The sequence below is a fragment of the Euleptes europaea genome, chromosome 15, assembly GCF_029931775.1.
Source record: "Euleptes europaea isolate rEulEur1 chromosome 15, rEulEur1.hap1, whole genome shotgun sequence".
In the NCBI taxonomy this organism is placed as follows: domain Eukaryota; kingdom Metazoa; phylum Chordata; class Lepidosauria; order Squamata; family Sphaerodactylidae; genus Euleptes; species Euleptes europaea.
In genome coordinates, this window is record NC_079326.1 from 32323644 (window position 1) to 32345782 (window position 22139).

Sequence of the window (22139 nt, forward strand, 5' to 3'; positions counted from 1 at the left end):
GTACAGGTGGCTTCACAAAGGATCTCAGTCAGTGGGAGATGTTCACAACTTGTTTTTTTCCATCCACCAGATGTAGTTTGCATTGTGGCACACGTGTCCAGGAGCTCGTTGCTATTTTCCTCCTCCAGCCAATTTGTAAAATTTACTTTAGATTCATCATACCATTTGAAAACGTCATCTGCAATAACAAGTTGGATAAAAACTATGGTTTAAAAAATATTTACGTACTTTTGTTGAAAAGATGGTCCAATCTAAATACCTATTTTAACTACTTGGCAAATACAGCATCATTCTACAACTAGCTGGTATGGCAAAGCCATGCAAACTATGCTCCTGGTGCCATGAATAATCAAGTAGCAGATCTGGTGCTGTAATAAGCTAAGGGCACAATCACATGAACACATGAAGCTGCCTTATACTGAATCAGACCCTTGGTCCATCAAAGTCGGTATTGTCTACTCAGATCGGCAGCGGTTCTCCAGGGTTTCAGGCAGAGGTCTTTCACATCACCTACTTGCCTAGTTACTTAAACTGGAGATGCCAGGGATTGAACCTGCGACCTTCTGCATGCCAAGCAGATGCTCTACCACTGAGCCACAGACCCATCCCAATCATTATGTCCCACCAGAACAGCCTATGTAATTGTGAGTGGTGGTTGTGTGTGATATGCATTATCTCCTGCCTTCTTCCACTGGGGACCTCAAGGCAGCTTCCATAGGATTCCCAGGAGGTCTCTTATCTATACATCGACCAGACTGTTGGGTGCACAGCTTCAACAAGATTTTCATATCATGTGCCCCCCCAACCACAGCTGGGATATATCATTACAGGAGACTGTAGTAGCTACTCTTGCACCTGTACTGGAGACAGGTCCTGGTTCTGCCAAAAGGACTCTATAGTTCAGTAGCAGAACATATGATTTGTATGAAGAAGGCCCCCAGGTCAAGTAGCAGAACTTAGAAAGACATCAGAAACCTTGGAGAGCTACTGCCAGTCATAGCAGATAATGCTGATCTAGGTAGATTAATAGCCCAATACAGTATGAGGCAGGTTGGTATGATCTAGATCAGGAGTCACAAGCCTTTTAATGAGAGCTACTTCTGAGTAATGCAGCATATTTTCAGCTATGCAATCCTCACCCCCACATGTTTACCAAGTTCTGTCCTTAAAAAAAATGAAACTATCTGCTAAGAGGCACAAAGAAAAATCCAATGAAATAAAAACTTTAAAAAGAAAAGAAAAGCCTAGTGCAGATTTTGCCCTGAGCTGGGTGGCCCAGGCTAGCCTGATCTCGTCAGATCTCAGAAGCTAAGCAGGCCCTGGCTAGTACTTGGATGGAAGACCTCCAAGGAATACCAGGGTTGCTATGCAGAGAAAGGCAATGGCAAACCACCTGTTAGTCTCTTGCCTTGAAAACTCTACTGGGTTGCCATAAGTTGGCTGCAACTTGATGGCATTTTACACACACACAGTGCAAATTTTATTGCAGTCTTTTCCTAGATCTTCTAGGGGATGCATGAAATACTCTGCAGCCGCCAGCAATTTACTGATAGCTCATGAGCAACCTGTTAGAGTCCCCAATCTAGATTCTTCTAGGCAACAGGCTGTCACTCCATTTCCTTTTCACCCCTGATCAGTTCACTACCAAAGGCTGTTCCTCATTCCTTTGTTTTGTCTATACCCTTGTAGTTTTTTGCTTCTCAAAGATTCTCCACCTTGTGGACCTCCCAGGTACCCAAGCCCAGGGAAAAGGTGAAGTTACAAATGAAAGGCCTGTTTTTCTCTTGATTTCAATATATTTGGAAAGCTTCAAAAGACTTAGATAGAGGGAATCTCTCCACGAGGAAGTCTTTCTTAATGGAGACATATTCTCAACAAAATGTAGACCAAGGCCAGCCTGTATCTCCACTAGAATATGAGTCACTTACCATCAGTGTCAAAAAACATGCCCAATGAAATATATTCAGGACCATGCCAATGGGTGTGGAAGGCTTTCAAGATAAAAGTGTTTTCCTCTTTATTATTTATGCTAATGATACTGGCTCCAGAGGCTGCAAATGGAACACAAAAACCAAAAAACCATCAGATTCCAGCACTTTTGTAAAATATTAGGTTAAAAACAAACTGAGCACAAATAGAGCTTGTGTCGGCACTATACTTAGTATGTGTTTGCTCCCATCAAGCTATGCTTATACACATTGGTTGCTACTGAGGCTATAATCATGTAGTCAGTTATGCACAGTTAAATCCTGCTGCTTTCTGGGGGAATTATCCACACATCACCAGCCACAGGCATGCAGCCTAGGTATAAAGACACCAAACACATTCACTTAGAAGAATGTCCCACTGGGATGAGCAGATATCCGTAGCGACTGTGAGAGCTACATAGTGAGCCTGATTTCTAACAGCACAGCAGAATGGCAATAAAGCTTTTCTCAGAACATTTGGATAACCTATAATTGGGCTAGATCAATGGTTTACAACCTGTGTTGTGGGGAACCCTGGGGTTGCTTGGAGGTTTCCTGGTGAGAAAAAATCAGCAGCGGGGAGAGAAGCTTGCCTGAAAACCAGTTTGCCTGTTCACCACCAATCTTACCCTGCAGTCTGAAGGGGGTTCAGTATTCATTTCTCTGTTCATGTGAAGCAACAGTGAGCTGCTACATGTTGGGGGAGGGTGTCCCCAGAGCAGACTCAGAGGTTGCTCAGCAGACAAGTCAACATCGAAAACACTGGCAGTACAAAGTTTGAAAATGACTGGCTTAAGCTTTCCCCAGATGTCCCCGAAGACAAACCTTGCTAAAATCAATTTTACTAAGAAGTTTTGCAGTGCTCCTATAGACTAGCAGGAAGACAGAGTGGGATAAAACTGAATCATATCATACACTGAAGCTTCAAACAAAAGCTAAATACTGCTCCTAACCATCTACCTTTCTGATCAGCATAATGCAATTATGTCTATAATCACCATTATTATATCAGCTGTTATAATTACAAACTGTAATTAAGATGAGTACGTAATCCAGCCATCTTTGACACATCACAACACTCTGCACACTTCACAAGTGAATCAGAAAAAAAGGTAAAAGTAAAGGTCCCCTGTGCAAGCACCGGGTCATTCCTGACCCATGGGTGACATCACATTCCGACGTTTCCTAGGCAGACTTTGTTTACGGGGTGGTTTGCCAGTGCCTTCCCCAGTCATCTTCCCTTTACCCCCAGCAAACTGGGTACTCATTTTACCGACCTCAGAAGGATGGAAGGCTGAGTCAACCTCGAACCGGCTACCTGAAACCAACTTCCATCGGGATCAAACTCAGGTCATGAGCAGAGCTTGGACTGCAGTACTGCAGCTTACCACTCTGCACCACAGGGAATCAGGAAGGGGTGGGGTTAATGGAAGACAGAACAGTTGCATTACCTTTGCAGAACTCTCTGGCATCATCAATACTCTCCAGCGTTGCTTGAAGTAAGGCATAGCAACTACTTCCAAATGAAATCCAAGAGGAAGAAGGACACGCTGCACAGAAAAGGAATCATAATCACTATTTTTACAATCCTCTCTGTGTGTAAAGTGCCGCCAAGTTGCAGCTGACTTATGACGACCCCATAGGGTTTTCAAGGCAAAAGATGAATAGAGGTGGTTTGTCATTGCCTGACTCTGCCTAGTGACCCCGGAATTCCTTCATGATCTCCCATCAGAGTACTAACCAGGACCAACCCTGCTTAGCTTCTGAGATCTGATGAGATTGGGCTAGCCTGGGCCATCCAGGTCAGGGCAATTACACTTCTGTGTGGGTTAAGTGCAATCAAGTCGCTTCCGACTCATGGCGACCCTATGAATCAATGTCCTCCAAAACGTCCTATCTTTAACAGCCTTGCTCAGGTCTGGCAAACTGAGGGCTGTGGCTTCCTTTATAGAGTCAATCCATCTCTTGCTGGGTCTTCCTCTTTTCCTGCTGCCTTCAACTTTTCCTAGCATGACTGTCTTTTCCAGTGACTCTTGTCTTCTCATAATGTGACCAAAGTACGATAGGCTCAGTTTAGTCATTTTAGCTTCTAGGGTCAGGTTTGATTTGATCTATAACCCACTGATTTGTTTGTTTGGCAGTCCACAGTATCCGTAACACTCTCATCCAACACCACATTTCAAAGGAATCTACTTTCTTCCTATCAGCTTCTATTTATACTTCTACTGATTAATAATAGCAATGCCATCTCCAAGGCACTGGTGTCCAAATTGCTTCAGGAGATAAAATAGGATGCAATTAGAACTCCAGATATTTACACAAAATGATGAATATAGTTCAATAGTTGCACTTCCACAACAGTCAGACACACTACATTTAATTTGAAATGAATGGAATAAAAATGATCAAACTTTTAGGTGTGTGGTTTTACTTTAGGTCTTGGACACTAGATTGTGCCCAAAATGTTTATTCTTAGTTCTAAATATAAAAAAGTACTTTTCGATGCAAAAGAATAAGCATTCATTTAATAGGTAAGTCTATCAGATAAAATTAAGATATACATCAAAACACACATCATTCTTCCCATGCAGATTTATATCATACTTTATTCATTTCCAGACCAGTATGTAATTTATGATTGCACCCTTGAAAGTTTGTTTAATTTGAAGGAGCCCCGCTGAGCTGGATGGGACTTTCTAATAAATGTGCTTTAGAAATGTAGCCTTATTTCCTCATTGTAGTGGTTGGTTAAGAATGGTGGTTTGGAGCAGTGGAGTCTGATCTGGAGAACCGGGTTTGATTCCCCACTCCTCCACATGAGCGGCGGAGGCTAATCTGGTGAACTGGATTTGTTTCTCCACTCCTACACACGAAGCCAGCTGGGTGACCTTGGGCAAGTCATTCTCTCTCAGCCTCACCTACCTCACAGGGTGTCTGTGGGGAGGGGAAGAGAAGGTGATTGTAAGCCAGTTTGATTCTCCCTTAAGTGGCAGAGAAAGTCGGCATATAAAAACCAACTCTTCTTCTTCTTCTTCTTCATTCTGAAACCCAAGTCTTTCACTTGTCCTGCGACACAGAATAAATTATTTTTAGGTACTGATTTTGCTTCTGCTCATCAGAACATAAAGGCCCTGCTGGATCAGACCAAGACCCATCAAGTCCAGCAGTCTGTTCACACAGTGGCCAACCAGATGCCTCTAGGAAGCCAACAAACAAGACAACTGCAGCAGCATTATCCTGCCTGTGTTCCATAGCACCTAATATAATAGGCATGCTCCTCTGACCCTGGAGATAACAGGTTAGGTTTATCACTGCATTGATAAACCAAAAAGACAACATACAATTTATGGGTGAATGGGAGGCGTGGAGGGTTTACTGTGAAAATGAATTTCAAATGGGGACGCTTAAAGGTTATTCATTGATCTAATCCATTTTTTACCATTATAAATATAGTATGGTTAATCTGAAATAATGGAATCTATGTTGTGAAATCGTACCTAATTACAATTTAATTGATAGTAAACTAAAAACTATATTTAATTATATAAAATACTATTGGATTAGAATGTTTATACAAAAGAGTACATAAATTTATAATAAGATGGAGGGGGGTGAAGGGGAAGTTTTAATTTTTATTTTAAGAAAAAATATACTTTCAACAATATTATATTTTCTTTTTTTCTCTTTGTTGAAGATTTTTATCAACTGTTGAAATGTTTGAATATGATATTATGGAAAATAATAAAAAAAATTTTTTTTTAAAGAGATAATAGGTATGCATCATGACTAGTATCCATTTTGACTAGTAGGCATGGATACCCCTCTCTTCCATGAATATGTCCACTCTCCTCTTAAAGCCTTCCAATTTGGCAGCCATCACCACATCCTGGGGCAGGGAATTCAACAATTTAACTATGCATTGTGTGAAGAAATACTTCCTTTTATCTGTTTTGAGCCTCTCACCCTCCAGCTTCAGCAGATGGCCCTGCGTTCTAGTATTACAAGGGAGAAAAGCTTCTCCCTGTCCACTTTCTCCGTATCATGCATAATTTTATAGACCTCTATCATGTCTCCCCTTAACCGTCTTCTTTCCAAGCTAAACAGCCCTAAGCGTTTTAACCAATCCTCCTAGGGCAGTTGCTCTAGCCCCCTGATCATTTCGATTGCTCTTTTCTGCACCTTGACAAGCTCTGCAATATCCTTTTTTAGGTGCGGTGACCAGAACTGTCCACAGTATCAAAGTACGCATCAACTCAGGATTGTGTGCAGCACTTTTCCGTCTGGGGCTGGACCGCCATTGGAAAGAATACCAGGGAAACACTGTGAGAACGACTTGTTAATATGTACCATGATTACCAACAGTTATCATCTTGACTAGGGTTTACGCGCCTGAAATTAACTTTAGAAATTGAAAACTTATAGCAGTGTAACAGTTCAGGCATTTCACCTTTTCTATTCTCTCTGGTTACCTATCAATTGGTATAAGTCAAACATGCAAGCCAGAAACAGAACGGAAGAGGACCAATCCCCAACAATTTACACGAACTGCAAAAACAGCCGTGCTTCTCAGAAAAACCAGTCAGTTCAGAACTGAAAACAGCTTTCTCAGCTCAGCTGAAGAATCCCAGCTGTTCCTCAACAAAACCCACGAGTAACTTAAAGGGAAGCAGAAACGGAACTGCTGTAGTTTGGTGTCGTTCCTGTTCTGTTTTGCTTCTGCAAGTCAAACGCTTTAGGAAAATTCTGTGATAATTCACATAACGCTTCTTAAAATCAGTTTTAGCACCATGAATAGAAGCAACAGCCAAAGCCATCAAGAGAAGGCAGACTCTTACAATCATCTCAACTCAAGGCAAGTGTGGGGAAAACCCCAGGCCATAACCAACTTTCGGTCATATCAGCCTGTGCAGAAGAATCACAGGATGTTGCTTTGGAACGCTACTACAACCTCCATAAATATGAGTTACACTGTTTTTTTTTTGCCATCAAGTCACAGCTGACTCATGGAGATCCCATAGGCTGCCCTGTGCCGTCTACTGCAAGTCACTGCTGCCTTGTACCATCTACCCTATATGTCAACTGATACTCCTCTCTGGCGAATTTTCTGCAGAAATCAGCAGCTCAAGCCTCTTGAGCCAGCACGGGTAGTGGTTAAGAGCGGTGGTTTGGAGCGGGGGACTCTGATCTGGAGAACACGGTTTGATTCCCCACTCCTCCACATGAGCGGCGGAGGCTAATCTGGTGAACTGGGTTGGTTTCCCCACTCCTACACGTGAAGCTAGCTGGGTGACCTTGGGCTAGTCACGCCCGCTCAGCCCCACCTACCTCACAGGGTGTCTGTTGTGGGGAGGGGAAGGTGATTGTAAGCCGGTTTGATTCTTCCTTAAGTGGTAGAGAAAGTCGGCATATAAAAAACCAACTTTTCTTCTCTCTTCTTCTCAGATGAAACTTTACATACCATGGAGCTAATGACTTATCACCTTCTAATGGCTGCAGATTAAACCTGTTCAAACAAAGCTACGGGGCCAGTTCAAAACAGGCTTTCCAGTTAGCACTGGCAACCTTCCATACTTCTAATGTCGGGACTTATTATCAGAGCTAGAACTACCAAGTGAAAGAAGTACTCACACTCTGGATAAGCAGCGGAGTGAGGGGTGTGTTCCAGTTGGATGTCTGAGGAGTGTGGGGAGGACGTAACAAGCAACTATGCAATGTTAACGGCAAAAGCAGTCTCCCTGATTTTTGACATGATAAAGGAAATGCAAGCTCATATTGAGACGCTCTCAAGGGGAATGGAAAAATTAGTTAAAGGAACCAGGATATCAGTGTCTTCAGAACAATCTTCAAATAGTAACAGAGTGGTTACGCCAAATGTAAAGTCTTCTAGCGAGGAGAAACAGCCGCACCCTGCAACTAATTACCTTTCCCAAAAGCTTACATTGCAACAAAATCAGATATGCTTACCAGTGTGCCCGTTTATTTTTTTATAATAAATTTTTATTGTTTTCTTCATTTCATTAACATATATAAAAACATTCATTGCTTAAGATCAAACAAAATAATAAAAGATAATCATAACAATTAAAATAAAAAATGACTTCCCCCTCACTCTCTTCCACCCTAACTTAAATTGTATATACTTTTGCTAACAACACTAATCCCTATCCTGTTAATTATTTTTTTTTATCTTATCTGGTCTCATCTATTTGTTGATTCAATATCAGAATATAACCATAATTTAAATTCATATAAGGGATTAAATCAAAGAGTATCTTTTAAATGATCCCATCAAAAATTGCTTTTCACAGTAAAGTCTCCACGCCTCCCATTCCCCCTAACAGTGTGCCCGTTTAGAGGGCAACAAATCCCCTGGAATACTAGAGGAGAAGTTATTAAGCATCTGTCCTGTCTCCTCAGGAGAACAGTTTTTTCTTCGGACCTGTATGCTATCGAGCCTCTGAATTGTATAAATCAGACTCAAAAGGTGTTACTCACTTTTAAGTCTTCAGTGCTCCCTGCACTAATGTGGAGGCCAAAAAGAAGATTGAAACAGATGGGGATTTTCCCCGTGCGAGTATTTAATAACTCCATTATAGCGCCACTGTTTCCAAACACTTTTTTTGCTGGGCACCTGGCTCCACCCAAAAAGGAATTACCCGAATCCTCTCAACAGGCTCTAAGTAGTGTGCCAATTCATTTAGTATCAGCCATGCCTGGAAACATCCACTTGGATAATTCAGTAGAGGAGGACCTACTGCAGTCCTTTAAAGACCTACCTGTGGCGGAACAAACAGCTTTTACTAACAGATTGGACATGCTGAGAAATAAACTACTGCAGACTAAAGCAGCGTGCCTCACCCCAGTGCCTCAGCAGAAGAAGGTCAGCCTTCCATCCCCAGCACTCTCTCCAAACAGAACTTTTAAAAGCTCTCTCGTTGAGTCCCCCCTTGATACTAAGCTCAACATTTTGGACAATCAAGAAGCTCTGCAACACCAACAGCAGAAAAGACAACCCATGGATATGAGGATTTGCCCCTCAGAGAAGAACCCTGGATCCATGATTAAAAAGGGCTGTGTCTTTGAGGATGTTTCCGGCCAACTGGATCTTATCACTTTGGATTGACTGAACAGGACTCCTAGGGGAGTCTCCCCCTGACCAACAAATCTCGTTTCTATCTTGGAACATTGCGGGGTGGGCTGCTAAATCATACCACAGGTTTTTTTTAGAATATTTAACCCAATTCGACATAATTTTACTGCAGGGAACATGGATGCTAGAAGATTTTGACATCCCAAACTATACTGCATTTCTTGCCCAAGCTTCTCCTAGTACTAAGGGTGGGAGACCCTCTGGTGGGTTGGGTATCTTTGTTTCCACTCCCTTAAATGTTTCGGTATACTTCTAAGGGGAAAACTGAGCTGTACTAGTCCTACTGTGCTTGCCCTAGTTGAGCTCACCCCTGTGATTAATATTTTCATAATCAGACCCTGATCGCAAAATGTACACATCATTACATTTATGCGCTACACAAACTGGACTGTATATCTAGTTTGGGAAGCGCATAAATCAATTAAATTTTGGGAATTCATATGAATGTGTTTTATGAAACAGAATTCCATCTCCAAACTCTATAAAGGGTTTTGCAATGTATCTGGAGGCGCTGTTTGCTTTGCATCATGTTTCTCAACAGCACTATACTGGCCAAGTGGACTTCAAACAAAATGACTTCCCAGCATAATGCAACTTCCTTATCCCCTTATGGAGAAAAAACAGGAAATTAATTTGCCCATCGTCTATTTGATTTGATTTCTGGGATAATGAAGCCTGGGGGAAAAAAACATAATGAGATCACATGCAACATTTATTAGCTCATCAGTGTTAACTCCAGGCTGTGTTCATTCCTGGGCAGATCAATGGGACCCATTACCTCCCCCCACTCCAAGAAACAGTTGCTGGTCATCTGGCCTATAAATTAATTGGTTTCTTTAAAAAAAAAAAACCACCTTTAATTTGCCAATTTTCTAGTTTGTCCTGAACATAATTAAAGTTTTCAAAAGGCTATCAAGTGACACATTTACCGAGAGCCAGCGTGGCGTAGTGGTTAAGAGCGGTGGACTCTAATCTGGAAAACTGGATTCGATTTCGTACTCCTCCACATGAAGCCCGCTGGGTGACCCTGGGCTAGTCACAGTTCTCTCAGAACTCTCTTACTCTCACCTATCTCACAAGGTGTCTGTTGTGGGGAGGGGAAAGGTAATTGTACGCTGCTTAGAGACTCCTTAAAAGTAAAAACAAGAAGGGTAGAAAATCCAACTATTCTTCTTCAAATATATTATTCTACACTTTAAAAATTATCAAGCATATGCTACCCTCCCTTTGCAAAGGGAGTGGTGTCTCCTCAAAGGAGAAAAATCAATGCTGTGGAATAAGATTACAGAACAAGGCTAATGTATCTATTGGCTAAATGTGATAATAGATCCTATGGAAAGTGTACAGAGATCTTTTGGTAACAGTTCAGGGGAAACAAAACACAGGGCAGAAACTGTCCATTGTTTCTGTTTTATTTTGAACCAAGGATGTTGCTGCTTCTCTCCCCCCACCCCCCAATTAATATTTTACAGGCAGTACTCAATTTCTAATGGCAGTGGTGCCAGCATTCAATAAAGGAGGGGGACTTTACCCCTACGCCTCATCAAACTAGTGAACTGAGTAAACACAGGGTAAAAATAGGGACATATGGTTGTGATTACTCATTATACTCCGTATTTGCTTAAATGCACATTGCTGTTCATGTCTCCCTAGACAGAGCAGGCTACTTTGCCTTTCACAGTGTCAGGTTAGGCAGACACCCAACAGGCAAAGCCCCCCCCCCCGCAAAAGCATTTGCGAAGAAGCTTTCAACGGTTGAATTTCTGCCTGTCACACAACTATCATAGCTACAAGAAGATAATTCACAGTGGGTAGCCGCGTTAGTCTGTCTGCAGTAGTAGAAAAGGGCAAGAGTCCAGTAGCACCTTAAAGACTACAAAAATACTTTCTGGTAGGGTATGAGCTTTCGTGAGCCACAGCTCACTTCTTCAGATACCGAAGAAAGGGCAAGAGTCCAGTAGCACCTTAAAGACCAACAAAAATATTTTCTGGTAGGGTATGAGCTACCAGAAAATATTTTTGTTAGTCTTTAAGGTGCTACTGGACTCTTGCCCTTTTCTACTATAGCTACAAGAACTTTGCCATGAAAAGGGGAACTATACTGTGGAAACTTTTCCCAAAAAGTGTGCTTTTGGGATAGTACCTACTATTGGACTTTTTGAAGAAAATACAACATTTACTTGAAAGAACATGGCAATTGGTGCATTGAGACTGCACCTTACTTAGATTGTACATACTGTATATAACTTTGATTGGTTCTTGTAGGTTATCCGGGCTGTGTAACCGTGGTCTTGGAATTTTCTTTCCTGACGTTTCGCCAGCAACTGTGGCAGGCATCTTCGGAGGAGTAACACTGAAGGACAGTGTCTCTCAGTGTCAAGTGTGTAGGAAGATAATAGTCAGAAAGGGGTTGGGTTTGAGCTGAGTCATTGTCCTGCAAAAGTAACGCGCTAGACCACGGTTACACAGCCCGGACAACCTACAAGAACCAATGAACTCTGACCGTGAAAGCCTTCGACAATATAACTTCGATTGTTCTTATATGTATCTTCCACTCTTGTATTGTTGATGTTACATGTGTAAGCACCAATAAGAATTTTTTTTGCTACTTTTGTCCTGGAGACTCCGTTGCAGATTTTCTAACCTCCAGGTGGCAGCTGGGGACCTCCCGCTATGACAACTGATCTCCAGCCAATACGGATCCGTTTCCCTGGAGGAAAGGGCCGCTTGTACCCCTCCCCAAACCCCACCCACCTGAGCCCCCCCCCCCAAAAAAAAATCTCCAGTGGTGGCCAAGAGGGAGCTGGCAACCCTAGCTAAACTCCGTAATTAACCCCCCCCCCACACACACACACATATTCTGGGGCAGCCCCGTGCATGTTGACTCATCGCACCAGGGACCCCCGAGCAAACTTCAGCCCCCGCTGTCCACCCCGTGCCTGCAACACGCAGACGCGCCCTAGGGGTTTCGGGCTCGCCTCGGCGCGGGTGCGCGTTTGCAAAGGGCAGCCCCGGGAGAAAGGCGCGAGGCCGGAGGAAGGGCCGAGCCAGGAGGCCCCCGGCCAGCCGCCCCCTCCCCAACCCCCGGAGACCCTCGAGCGGGGAGGAGGGGCCGCCTTACCGTCCGCTCCCCCCGGGGAGGGCCACGCGGCGGCCAGGAGGAGGCCGCCCAGCAGGCACGAGCCGGGGAGCGGAGAGACGCCCCCCATGGCCCCGGCGAGGCCGCTTCGGACGCCGGCGGCTCCCAGGCGCCACCCACCGCCGGCTGGTGGGAGGGGTCGGCCTGGGCGGAGGGGGGAGAAGCCCTGGCCACGGCTGCAAGGCGGGAGAGAGGAGAGCAGGGCAGTGGAGCCAAGCGCGCGAGGGGCGGGCTGGGGCGAAGGCGCACGGGCGCTTTGGCCTCCTTTATCCTGTTGCAATAAAACAGGGGTTGGGGGGGGCGGGGAGAAGACCCAAGCTCGTTGTCAAGAAAACAGTGTGTTGGCAGCTGCTGGCTCCGAGGCCCGAATGGGCCGAAACCTCGGAGTCCCGGTTATCCTGGGGAAGAGGTGTTGATCCAAATTCAAGTTAGGACGCTGCATCCACAAGTTCTGCATCTCTTGATTGTATTACGGACAGAGAGGCGGCTCGGGACAGTTGCAGTTGCACCCCGTTTCTCCTGTCCTTGTTTATCGTTCGCTCTGACACCCCAGGGTGGGTCGCCGCGTTCGCCTGTCTGCAGTAGTAGAAAAGGGCCAGAGTCCAGTGGCACCTGAAAGACGAACAACAATATTTTCTGGTAGGGTGTGAGCTTTCGTGAGCCACAGCCCACTTCTTCGGAGTTAGCCTGTCTGCAGTAGTAGAGAAGGGCAAGAGTCCAGCAGCACCTTAAAGACGAACAAAAATATTTTCTGGTAGGGTAGGAGCTTTCGTGAGCCACAAAAATATTTTCTGGTAGGGTGTGAGCTTTCGTGAGCCACAAAAATATTTTCTGGTAGGGTGTGAGCTTTCGTGAGCCACAAAAATATTTTCTGGTAGGGTGTGAGCTTTCGTGAGCCACAAAAATATTTTCTGGTAGGGTGTGAGCTTTCGTGAGCCACAGCTCCTACCCGGCCAGAAAATATTTTTGTTCGTCTTTAAGGTGCAGCTGGACTCTTGCCCTTTTCTACTTCTGACACTCCATGACTCTTAGCCCAGTGACCCAGTGCACAGAGCAGGCTTGCAGCTAGGCAGAAATTCCTTCCCCTGGCAGTCTGGAGGCCAACTATTCCCGGGAGATCTCTGGGGTACTGTCACGATTCCCTGCTCCGTGCGCTTTTACGCCCCTGGCCGCCTCCGTGGGTGCAAGGGGAGAAAGGCCCGGAGGCTCCGCTTGGGCTCCTTCTTTAGGAGGAGTGACCAGCAGAAATTTGGGCGGCGTGCTGAGAACAGGCGTCGAGGAGAGAACCCTTAATGGGTTTCTTTTCTGTGTGGCGCAGTTGTTAAAAGCTTTGCCAGAAAAAAAAAGAAAAAAAGGAAGGGCTTTTCCGGTTTCTTTTCCTTGTAAACATACAAGTGATTCATTGCAACAGTTACGTGCGCGAGGAGGATATACAGGCCTACCTCCCGAATCCTTTATTTGTTAGGCTTATGCCCGAAACGCAAACTTTCCTTAGTGTTAGAAAAGGGCAAGAGTCCAGTAGCAGAGACGAACAAGAATATTTTCTGGCAGGGTATGAGCTTTCGTGGGCCACAGCTCACTTCTTCTTTAAAAAGAGCTGTGGCTCACGAAAGCTCATACCCTGCCAGAAAATATTTTTTGTTCGTCTTTAAGGTGCTACTGGACTCTGGCCCTTTTTCAGATACCTGAAGAAGTGAGCTGTGGCTCACGAAAGCTCATACCCTGCCAGAAAATATTTTTTTGTTCGTCTTTAAGGTGCTCCTGGACTCTTGCTCTTTTCTACTACTGCAGACAAACAAGGCTACCCACTGAATTTTCTTAGTGTGTTAATTCGAAGGAAGCAACAGCTCGTCGCTGGTTCTTGCTCGCTGCTGTGGCTGAATTGCAAACATGGAAAAGTGGCAGAAAATGCATTTTACCCCCATTTATTAGGTTAAAAGATAATTAAGATATGTGGTATGATTAGGGTTGCCAGCTCCGAGTTGGTAAATACCTGGAGATTTGGGGGGTGGAGTCTGAGGAGGGCGGGGTTTGGGGAGGGGAGGGACTTCAATGCCATAGAGTCCAATTGCCAAAGCAGCCATTTTCTCCGGGTGAACTGATCTCCGTGGGCAGGAGATCAGTTGTAATAGCGGGAGATCTCAAGCCACCACCTGGAGGTTGGCAAGCCTGTGTATGATACTTAGATCCAGGGCTGGTGCCAGTCATTTTGTGCTCTAGGCAAGGCTAACTTCTTGTGCCCCCCCATTGCTAACCAATTTTCAAAAACAGATGTCTTATAGAAAAAATAAAAGCACAAAACTTTCTTTAAGACATTATAATTAATTATATCCCATAGCACTGTTGTGGTACTTATCTTAAAATTAAAAAATATATAAATTGTCAATTGCATTTTTTTCCAACAAACTAATCTGTTTAAAATGGTGCCCCTCAGGCCAGTTCTGTGCCCCTCTGAGGTCTGCGCCCTAGGTGACCACCTGATTGGTCTAATGGTAGCACTGGCCCTGCTTAGATCCATGCGTGTGCACATACGCACACAGCAGAAGAGTCCTATTGGATCAGATCAGGCGGTGGTCCATCTAATCCAGCATCTTGTTTCACACTGCAGCCAACCCTTGGCTCTCAAGGTAGGGTTGCCAACCTCCAGGGGGTACATGGAGTTCTCCTGGAATTACAACTCATCTCCAGATTACAAACATCAATTCCCCTGAAGAAAATGGCAGCTTCCGAGGGAAGATTCTATGGTATACCATAGGTTCTAGGTAAAACCCCTCTGACAATTCCCCCCTCCACAGGCTGCACCCCCAGATCTCCCAGAAGTTCCCAGGCCAGGGTTGGCAGAGAACTGTCCTATGGGGAGCGGTTAAGATGCTTAGGGCTGTTTAGCTTGGAAGGAAGGCGGCTGAGGGGAGACATGATAGAGGTCTATATAATTATGCATGGTTTGGAGAGAGTGGACAGGGAGACGTTTTTCTCCCTCTCCCATAATACTAGAACACGGGGTCATCTGCTAAAGCTGGAGGGTGAGAGATTCAAAACAGATAAAAGGAAGTATTTTTTCACACAACGCATAGTTAAATTGTGGAACTCCCTGCCCCAGGATGTGGTAATGGCTGCCAGCTTGGAGGGCTTTAAGAGGGGAGTGGACATATTCATGGAGGAGAGGGGTATTCATGGCTATTAGTTAGAATGGATACTAGTCATGCTGCATACCTATTCTCTCTACTATCAGAGGAGCATGCCTATTATTTTGGGTGCTGTGGAACACAGGCAGGATGGTGCTGCTGCAGTCGTCTTGCTTGGGGGCTTCCTAGAGGCACCTGGTTGGCCAGTGTGTGAACAGACTGCTGGACTTGATGGGCCTTGGTCTGATCCAGCAGGGCCTTTCTTATGTTCTAACTGCACCTTGCTGAAGGGCTATTCAGAGCCTGCTCCTGTGACCATCTGAGTGCTAAGGTAGCTGGTTGAAAAACCCAGAACCCCTACAAGCATGTATAGGATTCGGCTTTTGCAACAAACAGCGTTTTCACACGGCCGCCGCAAGTGGAGTCCTGTGCATACTGCTGGGTACAAATGGACATTTAGAATCCAATATGGGCAGCCTTTAAAAAAAATCTTTACCTGTAACTACATTAGAAAGTGAGATGACATACAGTTTGAATAGATGGGAGCTGAACTTGGCTACACAGTGAAGTAAGTGGTAATGTGAGTCTGAGCCCTGCTTTTTGTGGTTTTTAAAAAAGTACATAGTGCTATTGTAAAGGTGAGTGATATAGTATACAAGAAAGTAATATTGAAGTACCAAATAAACAGATTATGTATGTATTTTATATTGAATTTGAAAATTAGGGTCAAACGTGCTCCCTGTTGCTCCTTATAGCTACTTTTACCTGTATATAAAATAGTTTTTTCCAATAGTAAATAAAGATTTATGCCAATGTAAGTTTTCGGGTGAACACGCTAGTCTTGACAGGGGCTGTTACCGCACTTGTATTCCCAGCGATGTATTAAGAGTTTGAAAATGTTATAAAAAATAGTGTTCGCACTTTCTATGTATTCCCACCGATGTATTAAGAGTTTGAGAAAGTTATAAAAAATACTGTTCGCACTTTGTCTGGCCCCTTTAGCTGTGAAGACGTTTTCCAACCATTTATAAGCAGTGGTATCCAAAAACCCTTTTAAAGCAATGTTTTTTACAACATTTTCAAACTCTTAATACATCGCTGGGAATACAAAGTGCGGTAACCCCCAGGGATACCTAAATAATGCTGTTCTTTAACACACACACCTACACACACACACACACACACACACACTTTGATCAGCAGAGAGTATCGGTGTTGTTTCATTAGTAGCCTATTTCATGTCTTTTCAGTGGGCCAAATTTTTGAATTTTGTCAAATTTTGAATTCTCTTTAGTTACCTTTTAATAAATGATATTTAAAGGTGTGTACATTTGACAGCATTATTCTCTATGGCCCTGATCCACTTTTAGTCATGTGCAAAATTAGCTTAATATTTTCCCCACCAGTTTTGCACCATGCTTTCAAGTAATTCTGAATTATGGTCAGTTTCTCTTTGAACATTGCAAGAGGATTTATTAAAACTGAAAAGGACCCCCTCCCCCCCAACACACGCATACCCCAGGAGGAGGAGAGCAAGGAAAAATAGGAGGCAGGGTTGTTTATTTGTACAAGGCTATCAGCTATCACCATTACAATAGAAGTAACAAAAGAAGTGTCAGTCTTTCACGCTTCATTCTTGTTTCTCGGTAATGTATGAATCAGCCCCCAATGAATAAGGCCTACCTCTGCCCATGGGCTGATTGTTACAGAGCCTTGTGTCACTTGCTTGACTCATCAAGGGCTACTTGGCCTGCAGCCATTGTTTTGAGGTGCACCTGCTCTCTCAGTGGCACATTAAGGTTTGGATTGCATATAGGCTAGATGAGGTAACACATGAATTACTCAGCCTCTGAAAAGGGAGATTAAAGTGACCTTTTGAGACCTGTATAATTCCGTTATTTGTATTACAGCCACTGGAAATGGTTTAATTAAACTGAACAACCTATATCAACAATTATTTTTCACTAAACAGGATTCGTGATTTCCTTGATGGGGAGAAGGGAACTATTTCAGGGAAAAGGTGCTTGAGAAATGAAATAACAGAAACAAGAAATAGCACAATCCAGCCAGTGTTACATGCTGATTTTCAGAAGAGATTGAAATAGCTGACATCAATATGACTTTCAGGCTACAATCCTAGGGCAGAACGAGGTCAATGGACAGCAGAGGTCAATGGACAGCCTTGGAGTGCAAGTTGCTTCCAGCCATTTGGAAAGCAAGAGAACGTAGGATGAAAAACAAGTGTTCCCTTGCTTTTGCCTCCTCTGCCCCCCAGTGATTATTTCCCTGGTTGAGTTCCAAGGCAGGAAATGAACCCAGAAAGGTGACAAAATAAACATGTGTTTATGTATGTATTGGTTTACACGCGTTGGCCTGTATTTCTCTGTGGTTACTTTTATGACTATTTTATGTTGGTTTTAGTGGTTGCTCTTTTAAAATACTACAGATGGCTTCTGTTGTTTTAGTCTGTTTGTTTAGAGTGTTTCTTTTTCAGTTGTTATATCAAAGGTTGCTCTCATGTGAAATTGTCCCCCCTCTTCACAGGATACCCAGTTTGAAGTCATGTCCCTTTGGACTGATTCTGAAAGAGGAGTCAAGCCCCTTTCACATTGCCGTTCTAAACCGGTTGTTATCCATTGTTCGCCAGGAACCAAAACAGTTGTGTCTGAAATGACACGAAAAATCTGCTAGCAACTGGCTGCTAAAATGGATTATAAAGGCCTCATGGATGGCAATCAAGGACAAACCTAATCCTACAGAAATAACATGCAGATGTGAACGGACAAGCATTCTGCAGGAAAGACTGCTCCAAAACTACAAAATAATCCAACACTATCACATTTTAGTCAAAACATGTTGCACAGCTTTATTTATTTTACAAGTAAAATAAAAATACATCCTCTATTTTAACACACATACTTCTAAGCTTACACCCATTCACATACAGGTATCTTCCAGCTGCTGTATTCTATAGGCCTACAAAAGAGTTCCAAAACACGGCCTCTTGTTTTTTATGGTCTGTAAACATTTGTCTCAATTCTTTAAAGTGAAATCTGGAAGCTGAAAGAAGTTAACTGCTCTCGTATGCCTCCTGGTTTAAGGATGTGCAAAAGGACTGCTCTAGGGAAGGAAGGAGCAAAAAGGCATACAGAGCCTGTACAGTGGGTAGAGAATCTGCCTTTGGACAGATGATTAGAAACTGTCACCTCTTACTACAACAATTAAGCAAGGGAAGGGGCAGAAAATTCTGGACCCAGTCCAAATGCTCCCCTTCCTTGCTAAAAAGGTATCGATGATGCAACAGCCAACAGTGCTCATCATTTACTAAGCATAGGAAGAACGGGGAGACTGAGTACAGCAATACAATCTCCTGCCATGCTAATACAGTTTTTATTTTATTCTCCCTTTGTGATCTGCTTAGTGCCCTCCTTTCCCCAGCCCCAACAAAGAAAACGCATCAGAATACACTCTACTCATTTCTAGCGTTAACATATGAAAACATCTCAAAATTTTTGCAAACAATGTATAAGGCGAAAACAACCAAATCAACTTAAATTTTCTTCTACATAAAAATCTGTTTTTATACACCTGCTATTTCTAAGAGCATAACCAGTGTAGATTTAATTGTGAACTCCCAACAATAAGGCTTAATAGTTATATTAAGGCATGTGCACTTATTCACACAATGTCATTTCTCAGCATGTCTAAAAAGAGAAATTACTGGGAAAGAAAACCCCACAAACCCAAAACTTACAAAATTTAGGTACTTCATAACATTATATAAATCAACAATTTACAGAAACACAAACATTTTGTGCATATTTATTTTTTATCTTGTATAACTGAACAGCCCTAGGAATATTTAAAATAAACGTTCTCTGTGTAGAATCACCTCAAAAGGAGCCTGTTAAGTGCAAATAGTCATAAAATCAGTAAGGCAGAGCACACTTCCTTAGAGAATTCAAAATAACAAAACTCATTACTACTGCGTGCATGGGGCAAAGCTTCCCACCCCTGTGCCTTTGCATTTGCCCCTACACTGCCTAGTTTTCCACTGCCGGTTATCTGTACAGCTCCATATTTCCCCATTGCCCCCTGAAAGGGATTAGCTCAACTCTCAAAAGGTGACAGTCCCAACCATCCCTTTGGCAAGCATGGACCTAGATCTGTGGACTGGGACCTGTGTCACAAACAGGCTGTTATCAAACAATATTACAAAACCGTGAATAGATTCCACCCATTACTAATTTAGAATAACGAAGGCTGCCTGGACATTTTATTTCTCTTAACCGTGCCTTCAATAAAATCAAAGTGCATAATATTTTTCTCTGACTATGGATATATAAATCTACATCATTATTCTGACCTGTGCTATTCATGTATAGGCACTACATTAAAAGCTGCTCTGTACAATTAGGTTTCACACAATAAATGTTACCCCTTTTTTTTAGCCCATCTGTTGCTGACAGTAGCACTTTTATTGCCAAATTATCACAATTTCAGACAGTGATATTTGTATCTTGGATACAAATATATATCCCCCTACTAGCACATACAGTGCTGTGTGGATTGTTGTTTTCAGGTGTCTTAGGTACCTATGGGAGACGGTTTGTGAAACATAGTGGAAGGTTGGGCATCTCCCCTCTTCTTGCTTGTGTCTCTTCAAGACATTTTATTAATAACTCTTAATTTTTTTGAAATATGTAAACCCCGTCAATTAATTACTCCTGACCACATGCCCCCTTTAAAAAGGGGGTAAAGAATACACACCGGCCTATTCCGGCATGGCAAGCTATCTCCTTTCATTATTATTTTCATAATTTTATAGACATATACAAAGATATTTTTGTACCATTGTCACTGAAAAGGCGTATCTTTCAATGGCTAACAGGTAAGTGCGGTCACAAAGAAAGGTCCCCAAACAAAAAAAGACAATGATGCCAACTCAAGAAAAATACTGTACACCATACCGCCACGTAGAGCATTCCACAGCCTTTTAAAAGGGAGTCCAGAAACTGATTACTACTGATAACGGTAAGTCAACCAGTTTTGCCTGTTACTTGTGAGAAGGTTCCTTTTAGGAAAAAAAAATCACTAATATTATCAGAACTATGCATTAACTATTTTCCTGGAGTGTTACAGTATTTTTAAGGTTGTCCTTTATGTTATGGAAACCAACCTAACTTAGCACTACTCTTTATGCAAAAATATTTTAGAATGAATACATTTCCAGAGATTGCTTAAGGAATCGTTTGCACATTAGGGCTTTGAAGTGCTCCATGTGACAGCTGACGCCACATGGCAAGCTGCTCATGCTACTTTAAAGAAAAAAGATGTGTAGTGGTAGTGGTACACTATAGTTCAACTGTAGACCTATGTATGCAGAAATTCTCAGATTCAACTTCCAGTTAAAAGGATCTCAGGTAGTAAACAGAGACCCTGTAGAACCGCCATTCTTCACAGCCAATTTTGGGTGAGATGGATCAATGTTTGATTCAGTGTAAAACAGCTGCTTAACATAGATGGGGAGGAAATCATTCAATCTTTGTGTAGGTCAGCTGCACAATAAACATAGAATGGAGCAATTTAAAGCAAGCTCCACACGGACATGGATACCTGTAACGTAAGCTTGTTTTCAGTAAACATAGTGGGGAAGATCAAAAAGCAAGCATGGGGAACCTCCATGCAAGCAGAATGACACTGAAGGCCTCCCTTTCCCACTACAACTATTCCTCGCTAAAGCATGTTCTAAAAGACATTGGTTGAACAAATCCTCACATAAAAGGGGAGGGATGATTTTTACCATTACTTCTCTTGTCCTGTTCCTGGGACCCCCCCATCCTTCAAGAGCAGCATTTTAAGGGCGTTTTGGGCTGCAGCAAGAGGATAAAGCCATACTAGGTAGGTGGAAATCCTACAGCCCACAGTGCATTTTGGCAGGATGCAAGGTTTTGGGTCCTCTAGAATGTTATCTGATGTAATATATGGAGTTACAGTTATGCGGGGGGGGGGAAATCACAGAATCCCTAGCCGGACCACGGAATTGTTGGAACCTATGCAGGGCAGATCTTTCAACCCTGACAATCAATTTAACAAATATATTTCTAATATCTCTTTTTTCGGATGCATAAATATGGCAGAAGAAATAAAAATAAACACAGCTATCTGGCATTCTCATCATGCAGCGCATTTTCTGTTTCGGCTTGTTACCATCCGTTCACTATGAAGCATTTCGCTAGACAGTCAAACCTCGAACTTGGCCCTTAACGTCAATTTGGCTGCTTCCATTTTTATCTGTGAGGGATGCGGTACATGGCTTATTCACATTAATCTATACTGATAAATTGTTGCTTTTTAAAAATTAAAAGCCTCAAATAGTCTATAAATAATTAATGTACCTGAGAAAAAGATAAAATTCTATCTTAAATTGATATCTGTAAGATGACATAAATCTTTGGAGTTTTTATCAAAAGGCCACCATTTCAACAAAGACGGTTTAAAACCCTGTACCCAATAGATTTTAAATAAATCAGAGCAAGGCCAAGATTATAAACTGTCATATTAGACATTTTCTGTGTAATAAGTTAATTCTAAAACAAAAATCATTGGGCATTTATCAACTTTCTTCATACGTAACCCAATCTCAACATTAGGATATAACATTGTGCCTCACTGCATGTGCAAATCTCAAGATTGTGAAAAGTGCCAAGCTTGATTAGACAATGCACATATTAGAAACATTTTGCTCTTAACTTTAG

General features: G+C 42.8%; 1 protein-coding gene across 1 annotated transcript in view; it reads right to left on the bottom strand.

Annotated features, from left to right (window-relative positions):
- Positions 1-22139, bottom strand: part of LY75 (lymphocyte antigen 75) — a 118496-nt gene that overhangs the window by 3199 nt on the left and 93158 nt on the right. The window contains exons 37-41 of the mRNA XM_056861177.1: positions 13362-13584; positions 12239-12432; positions 3419-3517; positions 1929-2051; positions 5-178 (exon numbers count right to left, since the gene is read on the bottom strand). Coding sequence (XP_056717155.1) covers positions 5-178; positions 1929-2051; positions 3419-3517; positions 12239-12432; positions 13362-13584 — 813 coding nt within the window. The remainder of the gene's footprint in view (positions 1-4; positions 179-1928; positions 2052-3418; positions 3518-12238; positions 12433-13361; positions 13585-22139) is intronic.